The sequence below is a fragment of the Diadema setosum genome, chromosome 7, assembly GCF_964275005.1.
Source record: "Diadema setosum chromosome 7, eeDiaSeto1, whole genome shotgun sequence".
NCBI classification, from domain to species: domain Eukaryota; kingdom Metazoa; phylum Echinodermata; class Echinoidea; order Diadematoida; family Diadematidae; genus Diadema; species Diadema setosum.
In genome coordinates, this window is record NC_092691.1 from 31,574,094 (window position 1) to 31,586,947 (window position 12,854).

A 12,854-nucleotide genomic window follows, 5' to 3' on the forward strand; every position below is an offset into this window, starting at 1 on the left:
AATTAAACTTAGTATATCTTATGCAATGTTATACATGCGTTATCACACAGTGATTATGTAGGGAAACTTTAGGCCATGGGGTCAAAGGTCAAGTGAAAATGCTAAAATTTAAATCATTTTCCATATTTGGAAAGTGGATCAAAGTATTGTCATGAAATTGGTGTGCATTGTATACCAGATAGTGATTTTATGCCAATCATGTGAAATTGTTGTCTCACGTTATTAATATGTAGGTCTTTACTGTAGATCTTTTGGGAGAATAAGAGGATATGGCAGATGTATACCAGTCGCCATAGCAACATTTCTAGTTCTGAATGTTTTTCAAGAAGAATGGCAAGATGGTATCAGAATTGATATCGAGATTAAAGTTGACAGAACTGGCTGTTCAAGCAGTTTGTGTAATCACCTCACGCCATTTATGAACCACTACTGTTCACCCTTCATATCATGGCGAAAGTGTATGAGATAGACACTTCCATTGTGTATGTGGGTGTGTGTGTGTATAGTTTTCACCTTTTATTCTTTACCCATGATGCAGATGCTGATGAGTGCCGTATGATTCCTGGCCTCTGCGAAGGAGGTCGTTGCTCCAACACACCAGGCTCCTTCGCCTGTCAATGTCCACCTGGCTATGAGCTCGATATGACCACTCTTGTGTGTGCAGGTAAGTACAGGTTTTCTAGTGATTTTCTTGTTTGTTTAAAATGCTATTTCGCTCTTCATGATAATGGTGCAATTAATTTTGATGCATTTTAGTCTGTGAAAGGGTTGCATATTTGTGAATTTTTGTTGTCGTTTCCCCTCCTCATCGTCATTTTCTCCCTCCAAATTGCAAAATGCATGAGCTCTACCAATGAAGATGTGTTGTGGATGCATACTTGTCATATGTTGGCAAAAAAAAAAAAAAAGCACCTGTATAAAGGGGAGATATATTTCATAGCAAAGTGGGCAAAGAGAGGCTGACATCAAGTTTATGTAGTGCTCGCCAATTCAGCTTCAGACCAATTTGTGAAGTTGCATCCAGTCTCACAAGAAGAAGTATGAGATATTTGTTGTTGTTGTGGAAGAATCACGTCTGTGAGTCAAAAGTTACTTGAAGTGAATGCGTCATATGACACAGAATGAGAAACAGGCACATTTTCACAAGCGACCTTCGAACAATTCATGAGATAATTTGATGTGATAGGTGTGTCAATAAACTTCATTGATGATTCATGCCTGCAATGTATTGTTGTGGACTAATGCCAAATCATTCTTTAAAAAAAAAAAAAAAAAAAAATCTCTTGCGCTAAAGATTACTGAAATCTCATAACATCCCAGGCATAGACAAAAAAGAAGAAGGAAAAAAAAGGTCAAGATTGAATATTGCAAAGCAAAATATAAAAAAAAAAGAAGAAAATGCATGGAAAGGTGCAGTCACTGTCAGAATGCTGTTGTTATACTTAAAGACAAAAACAGTCTTCATATAATTTATTTTTGCCATTTTGCAAAGGCAAAATGTATCTTGACGCATGTGCAGTTACACTTTCAATATTTCAATCATTGAATTTATGTTATACATTTTCTGTTTGTGCAAACTGCTGATGCCCCATATGTGCATACTGTACCAGTAATGATTCCCAGCATGGCTGCATTTCATCCAGTGTAATTTGGTGTTTTCATTTGCATTGTTCATTATTCTCTATGATTTGGTCAAATGGGATCCCTTTATTAATATGGAGGGTTCAAATACAAGGATGAATTACTCATCAAAATGTGAACAGGTGTCTACATGCCAATCACTGAATATTGAAAAGGTAATTGATTGCTTTTATCTACATTGACAAAGGCAGCACCACAACTACATCAATTGATACTGGTCTATGATACTCTTGCACTTTATTGGTACAATTGTACAATATTTGAATGGAAGCAATGTGGCCAGTTTTTATTTGAAATGTCTGGTGTTAATTGATACCTGACCATGACTCTCTTTCACAGCAAAGCTGCAACGATTACTCTCACTTTCTCGCAGACAATAAAGAGCAGAAAAATTTCTGACGCTATGCACATGTTTATGTATTTGGGATACAAATGGTATATGTGGCTTGTTTGTTGATAATGGATCAGAAGGGCAGTACATTGTCAATGATGCTCCTGTGCTCACCCTGCTAGCATATTTGCTGCACATTGCTTGTTAATCTTATGTCTCCTTGGTCATTTCCACTTGTTGAATAGTTCTGAGTCACTTTTCCTTTTTCATGAGAAAGCAACTGGACTCTCCAAAAATGCCAGCCCCTCCAGTCTTCATGAGGCCTTTCTGAGCCACCCAAATAACTGAATGCAAATTTGACCTACCACTATTCATAATGATACATGTGTAGCTCATTGCTTCCATATTTCTTCATACATTCTTTGCTGGTTCGGAGTCATCCTAGGAAAGAGGATAATCTCCTAGAAAGTGGCAGCACATTTTATGGTACACATAAACTTTGCAGACACCCGTGAAGCCTTGATAGTCGCTAAACAGTGCATCAATTTGCTCTTGAAATTTGCAGCTCTTGTGTACCAATAGCAATTCTGCAGCAGAAGTATTGCATAAGAGTTTCTATGAAGTATTGTAAATCTTTTTTTTTTATTTGTTTCCCTTACAGCTTGCAATATCTATAAAAGTAGCACGCATAGACCAATGTATCAGCTGTATCAATATGAGTTATCTCCCTAAAAGCAGTGAAGTGCAGTAATTTAACTCTTCAAAGTGTCAGTATCCTTTGTCACGTTTGCCCTCCAAAGACATCAATGAGTGTGAATCAAGCCTGCTGTGTCAGAATGGTCGCTGTATCAATGCCCAGGGCAGCTTCACGTGTGAGTGCTACCCTGGATACACCCTCTCACCCGACAACACCCAGTGCATCGACATCAACATCCCATTCAGTGAGTGGTCCCCGCCAAGTGTTGCCACTTAGGAGTGAGCGAGACCCTTCGAGCGTTGGGGGTTAGAAATGAGGCATTGCAGTCCCTAGTAGGAAAATTAGAACACCTGTTGAAACCTCATGTCAAAGAAATGAAATACCGGTAGTCAAAATGTGTAGAGCTTGCAAATGATGCTTTACTTTCAAAGAGCTAGATAAGGCAGTGGTATACTGGAACACTGTTAAAAGTTTGTTTGTTTTTTTCTATGCCTCTGGCTTGAAAAATGCGAGAGGCATCTTGGTTACCTGTCCAGTAGCGCAAACACAGATAGACACAATCAAGAACAGCATGTAACTATACAAATACATGCACACAACATACATTGCACGTAAATTGTGAATGTCAATAATTAACGAAGATGAAACTGAAATGAGCATTGACACATTTCATCTCAGCAGAAAATAAGAGTACAAATAACTAAAATCAACTGATAAAAAAGCAAATTGATTGGAAGACCTATCTTTTGTGCAGTGGTCAAGTTCAGTGAACTCTATCAAAGAGTGTGCTTAGGGCAGAATATAGTGATTGGCAGAGGCATCCCATTTGCCTGTGTGCTGCAGTCGAACTGGACGAGTTGATTGTGTTTTCAGGGTTTGTCTTGTTTTGTTTTAGTTTTTGCATGTGCATCCATCAGATCCAAATGAGTTTTTGATTTGAAACCACCTGATTTCCTTACGTTGAAGCCATGAAATCCTTGCCTCATCCGTTCACCCCCTTTCTCTTTGCTTCCTTGATGCTTGAAAATATTGATTCAGAGTGGAAAAGCATGCTGCTGCAATGATACATCAATGTAAAGGTACATAACGCTGACTACTGTTCACACAGTGAAATTTTGGTTTATTCCATAATCATCCTCTAAGAAAGGACATACTTATTTCCAAAAGGTGATTCTGTCATTTCATCACACTGTGTTTTTCTCTTTGTTTTAGTGTGTGTATGCATAAATTTAACTCATTCTACTTTCTTTTGTGACTGTGTCAGTACCCCCTCCTCAGTGCAGAAAAAGAAAAGAACAAATGACAGTCATGAAGCATGGAATGTTTATATATAATTTGCTGATTTTCCTCCATCCCCCCACCCCCCAGCTGTGGAGCCACCAGAAGAGTTGGGTTTCTGCTTCCTCAGGTACCGTGCGCGGCAAGGAACCTGCAGCCGAAACTTGGAAGCCAAGCTGAGTTTTGAGGAGTGCTGCTGCCAGGTGGGGTCTGCGCAGGCTTGGGGGTCCTCATCTCGGGACTGCTCCATCTGTCCAGAGAGGAATAGTGGTAAGACCAGAGCATCCGTGTCATGTCAAGTTACTGTGGGTGCGTCCCAGCGCTCTTCTAAAGCGAACTGTGCCATACGTTACCCGAGCCAGAGAAACGCTCACGCACCTTAAGTGTACTGGTACCATACTGAACCGAGCAAAAAGTGGACCACTTCCCAGTGTGGTCCAAAAGGGTGCCAAAAGCGTACCAAAAGTTTGCATGTGAAGAATGCGCGTATCGTGCACATATGTCATAATGCAAAGAGTTCATTCCCTTCGTTCAGCACATCTGTAAATAGTTTAAGCGCACAAGGTGAATGACCCTTCTGCTACAAAATTCATGACCCTCTCTAAAAATAACTCATGAGGTATGCTTTCTCAACAGAGTGCTCGAATGCTCCTAATCTGGCACAGTTCAGTGCAGTATGCTTTAGTTCAGTTTGCTTTGGTTCACTTTAGAGCACTCGAATGCACCCTGTGATAGAAATTTTTCCTGCAATCGGAAGTGTCATGGTATTGACAAAAAATCCAGCTTCCTGATTGGCTATCACTACCAAAAGTTACTGTTCCAACAAGAATTGCTGTCAAAACATCCTTTATAAAACGAGACCCACGAGAAGTCTCTTCGGTGTCTGTCAACTGTAGCCAGGCATGGAAATCAAAATCAGTATGCCAAGAGCCACCCCCAGAATCTGTATGATTCATCATGATTTGACATGTTTTCTTACAGCAGATTTGATCTTTTATGTTTGTACATGCGCTTAGATATTGTTTTATTCCTCTAGAACAATGCATTTCCTGTATACGTCATATACTGTATAACCAAAAACATTCTCGGCATGAAACTTTTGTAAATGGAAGCCAAATGCCTTTGTTTTGGCATTAAGCTTTCGTGAATTGCCAACCATGAAAAAATTCCGAGTATATTACATGTGCTAGTGATACAGGAATTTGTTGGACTTTTGCATGCATTTTACTTTCGAGAATCTTTAGGTCCTCTTCATATTCACAATAGTTTCATGCATGTGGAAATGTCTGGTTTTACAGTATTATGTGAGTATTATTTTCTGAATTTGTAAGAGAACTTGGTTGAATTCAAGATCAAGAACCACAGCAACAGTACGAGAATGAAAGTAATATCCCTATTCAAGAGAAATAAATAGTGAGCTTTGCAATGATATACAGGGTACTCCCATTATAATGAAGACAGTTAAAACAAAATCTCGGATGCAGCGAAGTAAAATTCAGGTCCCAAAATTCTTGTTTATATATCTGTATAACTTTCATTGTTAGGCTCTAACAAAAAAAAAAAATGATATAACAAAAGAAAACTGCTGGTCCTGAGGGCTTTGTTAAAATGGGAGTGGCCTGTATAGCGCACTAATCTTATGGGAGGCCAAAGTTAATTATTCTGATTTTGACACTGTGATGTAGTACCAAATAGGCAGCTGTATAATAAAAAGTTCAGGTAATATCACGAAGGATGAATTATATTGATAGAATGATTTGGTATTACTAAATGGGGAAGGATGGTAATACTGAATGAAGGGGTAGGCTATGACTGAGCTTTAAGGAGAGGTAAGACCAAATTGGAAGAAGCAATATTACACCAGATTAGAAGATAGGATTATAGTAGGATAATACTCAGTGATAGCATTCAGAATGACAGAGTAATGGTGGGAATATGAGGTATTATAAACTGGTGATATGGATCCTAATCAAATGATCGGCTGAGAGCAATCATGTGACAAGTCTTTCATTTTTGTCTAACGTGCCTAGCAGGCATTAGTGTTTTGCTAATGATCAGTGCAAATGACCAGTGCTAATGACCAGTACTAATGATGTCCAGGGATCATTACTTAAATACTAGACTTTGTTCATTCAGCAGCTTGCCATAATTTGCATGCTTTAGCAACGTGCACTCAATGAGTTACTGTAAAAGTGGATATTTTCGCGCGACTAATTTTTCGCGCTAGGCCGGGTCAGAAGAGTTTCGCGTGTTTTTAATTCCGCGGAATCAAGACATCACGCACAGGAACGTATGGCAAGCAAAGTAATATTCGCGTGTTTTTATTTTCGCGCTAGTTTCTGGTTGCGCGAAATGCGCGAAAATTTCAACACCGCGAAAATTTCCACTTTTACAGTACCAGTGTTTGCTCAATCACAAATTTGCTGTCAGCAATTTCTAATTTAACGTTCAGTTGTTTGTTTTTTGGTTTTTTTGGAACATTTTCTTCGACATCTTGGCTTTTGAGCAAGTTTAAATGGATGGTACAGTATTGGTGGAGATGAAAATTGGGCTTTAACTTTTTTGCGAGATACCAAGAAACCACTTGTGATATAGTACAGAGCATACGATTTTCAAGAGGAATTCAACGTTTATTTGATGAAAATCGAGTTTGGAATAGCTGAAACGTCCTAAAACAAAGTAAAACAAGACGATCATAATAAAATGTGGGTCCCACACTTTATTAGGATCACTCTGTTTTGGATAACTCAGCCATTTCAAAATCAATTTTCATCAAATAAACATTGAAATCCTCATGGAATTACATGCTCTTTCATATTTCATAAGAGGTTTCTCACTATGTCACCAAAAAATGATAAAAACCTGAAGTTAAGTCTCAACCAAAACTATATGATCCCTTTAACATGTAGCTGACTGGTATTTACCCATAAAGGTGAATGAAAAATCATTCAAAGAACCATTTTAAAAACCAACCTATGCACAGGTCTAGGTGTGTGATGTTGTGGAAATGTACCCCATTCAAGGGTATTCACAATATCATGCAACATGTTAGACCATTGTAAATACCCTCAAGTGAGCTGCATGTCCACTAGCACACCCACACTTTTGCATTATTTGTATAATACTGAAATGGAGGGTAGATAGCAGTGTATGATTCATTTGCTTTTTTATTTGTGCACTCTCTCCAGCATTGTATGTAAGCATATGTTCCGGTCGTCTGGGCACAACTGAAGCGCCAGCCTCAATGAGAAGTCCCCTGCGAATCTCAGAAAGACCTACGTCGCCACCCGGTTTCACAGACTTGCCGGGCCCTTCCATCACCACCGAGAGAAAAGAGGTCACTGCACCACCTGAAGGAATCTGCGCCTGGGCACCACGACTCTGCCTCAATGGAAGGTGCGTCTCTCTTGGCGGCCTCAACTACCGTTGCGAGTGTTTCCGTGGCTACGAAAGTGCTGGTCAACATACATGCCAAGGTAATGATGCCATCTAAGGAGCTGGTGCAATCAGCGTATTTCTCCACCTTCTCTCTCCCCCCCCCCCCCCCCAGCCCAGCCATTTTTTATCTCTACCAACTCTAAAATTGATTCAAAATTTGTTTGATGAAAATTGGTTTTGATATGGGTGACATTTCCAAAACAAAGCCGTTCTAATAAAAGCTTGGACCCACCTTTTATTAGAATCACTTGGCTTACTTTGTTATTTTATAAATCCTCACCTCAACCAATACTATACCATCCCTTTAAGTCGGATGATGATGAATCCTTAATATAACACTGTGTTCATCCGATTTTGGAAATGAACATAATGTAGAGTCCCATTTTAGGAGAGGCAGTGGCATACATTAGTGATAGTCTTCCATCTCTTTAACTACCCCAACCACCTTTTCCCTTTAAAGATTGTTCATTATGGCTTCATATGTGTGTCCTGCTACAATATGTTAATTGTTGATTCCATTGTAGTTCATCCTTCGTTCTAAGTCATTTATGAGTTTCATACATTTTCATCTCTTCCTCCGTAACCCATGGTCAGATTTGATGAAACTTCTTAACCCTAAAGGGGCCGGGCTTTTTTGGCTATGCTCAGACTGGGGGGGGGGGGGGAATGGATTCCCCCCCTGAGATCTCGGCCATCGGTGGTGCAATCGCGATGAAATTTTGCATGCGTGAGACCCGCGTCATAATCTACAAGATTGTGTCATAAGATTTTTTGAAACAATCAATTTCTAATTTTAATTAATTAATTATGCAAATTAAGCTCAAGGTGATATTTTAGCCTAATTAAAAGCATTGAGAGTCTAATTTTTGATCTGTAAATCTGTTTTAGCATATTCAACAATTGTACATCACAAAAACTTCCAAAACTCATTTCAATTCTTATGTATTTTATTGTTTTCAGAATTTTTTATGTATTTCTTTGTTTTTCAACTTTTGTTTTTTCTTTGTTTTTTCATTGGAAATTGTCACTGACCACTTTTCTACCATAAATAGCACAAAATTCATCAATGAAAGTGATTAATTGTAAAAATAATCAGGTTTTTATGCCTTTCATGACAGAGCACTGTTTTCCATAGGAAATGTACACAAAATCACAAAATTGTGCCCGTTTTGGGGCGACATTCCATTACAAAAATGGGCGTGGCTTCGCAAAAGTATGCGCGGACGTTGCAAATTTGGTCTCAAAAGTTGCGCGAGACTTGAACGAAGAAAGTCAAGAAGCCTCGTGACGAGGCCTTCTCGCGTTACAGAATTATAGCGCGAAACGTCGAGGGGGGGGCGGATTCCGCCCCCCCCCCCCCCCCCCCCCCCGGCCCTTTTAGGGTTAAACTTGGCGGGAATTAACCATATGGGTCAGGAATACAACGTTGCTCAAGCAGTACATGTATCTCCCGTGATGGATCATGGACAGAGCCCCCAAGGGCCAAGACTTTTTGGACTATGATCATTGTAAACATGTCTTGTGAAAATAGTTACATATGGACAGAGAGAGTAGGCAGGGCAAAATGAAAGAAGGAAAGAATTGAGGCAATTTGTTTATACATATTTCATACATTGATCATGGTAATGATTGTGTTTGGGTTTTCTTTTGTATCGTTTGTAAGCTTTAAAAAAAAAAAATCCAGTGTCCTTGACAGGGGTCGCACTGAACTTTTTTTTTTTTTAACTATCCAGGCGGACTACTTAGAATCAATTTTGACACTGTAGCAATATTTTGGCTAGCCAGACGGACTAGTAACTTCAGAATTTTACGATTTTTAGCTAGTCCGACGTGATTTCGGGTGGCCAGTGGCCAGCGGACCATCACCAATTTCGAACCCTGTTGAAGTACTTTTGTTGCATATTTTATGCCTGATCATGAAATCTGATTTGCTGTTCATTCTTTTAGACATCGATGAATGCAGGGACAATACCATTTGCAGGTATGGAACTTGTGAAAATCTGGATGGTACCTTCCGGTGTATCTGTCCAAATGGATATCAGATATCTGCAAATCAGCGCTACTGTGAAGGTAAGTTGGGTCACCTCCATCACTCTTTGCTCGAAAGCTGTTTGTGTGAATACGGGGGTATATTGTTTGATGAAATTTGTTTTGATCAGTCGACTTGCATTGCACATGTGACTCAGTATTTGTGCTGAGTTGATGACAGCAGTGAAACACACAGTGACAGGAGTAATGTGGGACTACACAATGTAGAGAGGGATCGTACAGTTTTGGTTGAGACCTAACTTCAGGTTTTTATCATTTTTTGGTGAGATAGTGAGAAACCTCTTATGAAATATGAAAGAGCATGTAATTCTATAAGGATTTCAACGTTTATTTGATGAAAATTGATTTTGAAATGGCTGAGATATCCAAAACAGAGCGATCCTAGTAAAGTGTGGGACCCACATTTTATTACGATAATTTTGTTTTACTTTGTTTTTTTATGTTTCAGCTATTCCAAACCCAATTTTCATCAAATAAACTTTGAATTCCTCTTAAAATGGTATGCTCTGTACTATTTCATAAGTGTTTTCTTGGTATCTCGCAAAAAAGTTAAAGCCCAGTTTTCATCTTCACCAATACTGTACCATCCCTTTAACATCTCGAAATTTTTCTCTCTGTTTGTTAATTTACAAACAATCATTTTGGCCTGTGAGTATTCACAATTGGTGGAAATTTGGTAGTATCTTTTTTACTCTGTTCTAAAGCATGCCCTTATAGGTATGCCACATTTTTGTGAATAAGATGTAATTCAAAGCAAATACAAACCCTGCCTTATTTTTCTTAATGAATGTACACAACTATGTGAGTCCATAGAGTGACTCAGATGAATGATGCTAATTTTTGTTGTCAAAATTGATATCATGAACCTCACATCAGACTGGATGTAATTCTGTGGTACTATATATTCTTTCAGATTATCTTTTCCAAATGGTACAAAAAGTAAACATTTTCTTTAAATGATTCAGTCAAGTAGGGTTGAAGGTCAGTTATGCATTGTGGTACTTCTTTGTGTCATTACGTGATGACCTGTGTTACCTTGTGTGGAAAAAGTAAGAGGATTTTCTATGTTGATCTTGCTGTAGATGTTGATGAATGTCGTACCAACCCAAATGTCTGCCAGCATGGTACATGCATGAACCTGATTGGCTCACACACTTGTGAGTGCTACACTGGCTACAAGCTGTCCATTGATGGCCGATATTGTATAGGTGAGTCTGTGATTAGCTACTTCATCATCATCTCCTCATCCCCCCCCCCCCCCCACACACACACACCCTTCAACTGCTCCACTGACTCCAACCCCTCCTCCTCCCACTCCTCCAACTCCTCCTCTCTCTCTTCCTCCTCCTCTTCCTCCTCCTCCCCCTCCTCCTCCCCCTCTTCCAACTTCTCCTCCTCCTTCTCCTCCTCTTCCTCTTTCTCTTCCTCTTCTTCCTCCTCCTCCTCCTCCTCTTCCTCCTCCTCCTCCTCCTCCCACTCCTCCAACTCCTCCTCTTCCCGCTCCTCCAACTCCTCCTCTTCCTCTTCTTCTTCCTCCTCCTCCTCCAACTCCTCCTCCCCTCCTCCTCCTCCAGCTCCTCCAGCTCCTCCTCTTCCTCCCTTTCCTCCTCCTCCTCCTCCCCTTCCTCCTCCTCTTCCTCCTCCTCCTTCTCCTCCAACTCCTCCTCTTCCTCCTCCTCCTTCTCCAATTCCTCCTCCTCCAGCTCCTCCAGCTCCTCCTCCCCTTCTCCTCCTCCTCTTCCTCTTCCTCCTCTTTCTCCTCCTCCTCCTCTTCCTCCTCCTCCTCCAACTCCTCCATCACCTCCTCCTCCTCCTCCTCCTCTTCTTCTTCCTCTTCCTCCCCTTCTTTCTCCTCCTCCTCCTCCTCCTCCTCCTCCTCCTCCAACTCCTCCTCCCCCTCCAACTCCTCCTCCTCTCTTTCTCCTCTTTCTCCTGCTCGGGAAATTCCAGATCAGTTGAAAATTATTCTGAAAAGAGAGAGTACTGAAAAGAGAGAGTAACATGGCAAAAGTACAGCAGTGAAAATTTGATTATAAGTAAGGAAATTATGAAGTTTCAAAGATTCCCAAAATTTTTGTACAACAGATTTTAAACAGTTGATACAAATACCTAAATGAGTCAGCTGTTGATGTCATCACCTCACAATTTTTCATCCATCGTGTCGGCTACCTACCAAATACATATTGTATATGGCAAAAAAACTGATTTTTCTGGTCAAACTTGCAAAACATAAAAGACTATGATCTGTCAGATATATCAGGATATGAGACTTGGGCATGATTGCATTTGATCAAATAAGACAGAAATGTTATGATTTTATGCATATTGGCCTACATACTGCATGTCGAATTTGTGAGGGGATGACATCATCAGTTCACTGTTAGCATGTTCATATTGACTGTTCAAGAGCTTTTTTTTTTTTTTTTTTTTGGTGAAAATCAGTGATACTTCACTATTTTGTAACTTCCTTAATTTTCGTCCCATTGTTATCAAACTTTCACTGTTGTGCTTGTACGATTTTACCCTTTCTGTAGACTACTGTAACATTCTTTTCCCTTTAAGAGTCAGACCAGGGGGGTATTTTATAAAGCTGTTCTTAAAGTTACGAATGACTTAAGAATGACTGGAACATGTTCTGATGTGCTATAATTATCAGAATTTCAATAATTCAGCACAAAAACTGATCACCAGTCGTTCTTAAGTCGTTCGTAACATTAAGAACAGCTTTATGAAACACCCTCCAGTTCATACAAGAGGAACGGAATGTAAACCCTGTCTGGAATGTGCCCCAGTAGTGTGTGTATTTGTTAGGGAGAGAATCACAACCATATGTCACCAATTGACATTTTTCTGTTCAGCCACCTGTTGTATGCCCTCTGGTGAGGCAAGGGTTAATCTCCTGAGTAGCTCACTGACCTCCTGCTCAATTGTTTGATCCTCATCACATCATCATCAGTTACCGCTGAGACAGAGGGAAGAGAGGGGAGAGGGGAGGCAGAGAGAAGGGGTGGGGTGTTTGGAGGGGATAGAATCATGAATGCTTGAATTGTTTCTCAGCCGCTCTACCACTGTGAGTACTTGTAGAGCAGGCTGTAACATCTCAACACTGTATGCGATGAAGAAAAGACATTATTAGGAGCAGCTCCTAGTTTTGTTTCCAGGTTCCAAGTACTAGATCATCTACTGATGAAGCTCGTCTGTTACCCGTTGAGGACGGTTTGATTTTGTGACAGCATGCATTTCCCATAGACACCTGCCCAAGTATACTTGGGACTCATCCTCAATGGGTTAACCTACTCTTCAGCGAGAGTATAGGGCCTGTTCTCATTGCTTAGTTATCACAGTCGGAAGTCTCCAAGTAATCATGTACATTATAAATCCCGATGGAATCTCCATTTTCTTTGCTCAATTTTCCACAAA

General features: G+C 40.0%; 1 protein-coding gene across 1 annotated transcript in view; it reads left to right on the top strand.

Annotated features, from left to right (window-relative positions):
• The window catches only part of LOC140231274 (fibrillin-3-like), a 135,465-nt gene that overhangs the window by 51,612 nt on the left and 70,999 nt on the right, over positions 1 to 12,854 (top strand). Inside the window, exons 8-13 of the mRNA XM_072311421.1 lie at positions 539 to 664; positions 2,773 to 2,913; positions 4,038 to 4,217; positions 7,136 to 7,423; positions 9,333 to 9,455; positions 10,517 to 10,642. Of these exons, the coding sequence (XP_072167522.1) occupies positions 539 to 664; positions 2,773 to 2,913; positions 4,038 to 4,217; positions 7,136 to 7,423; positions 9,333 to 9,455; positions 10,517 to 10,642 (984 nt within the window). The remainder of the gene's footprint in view (positions 1 to 538; positions 665 to 2,772; positions 2,914 to 4,037; positions 4,218 to 7,135; positions 7,424 to 9,332; positions 9,456 to 10,516; positions 10,643 to 12,854) is intronic.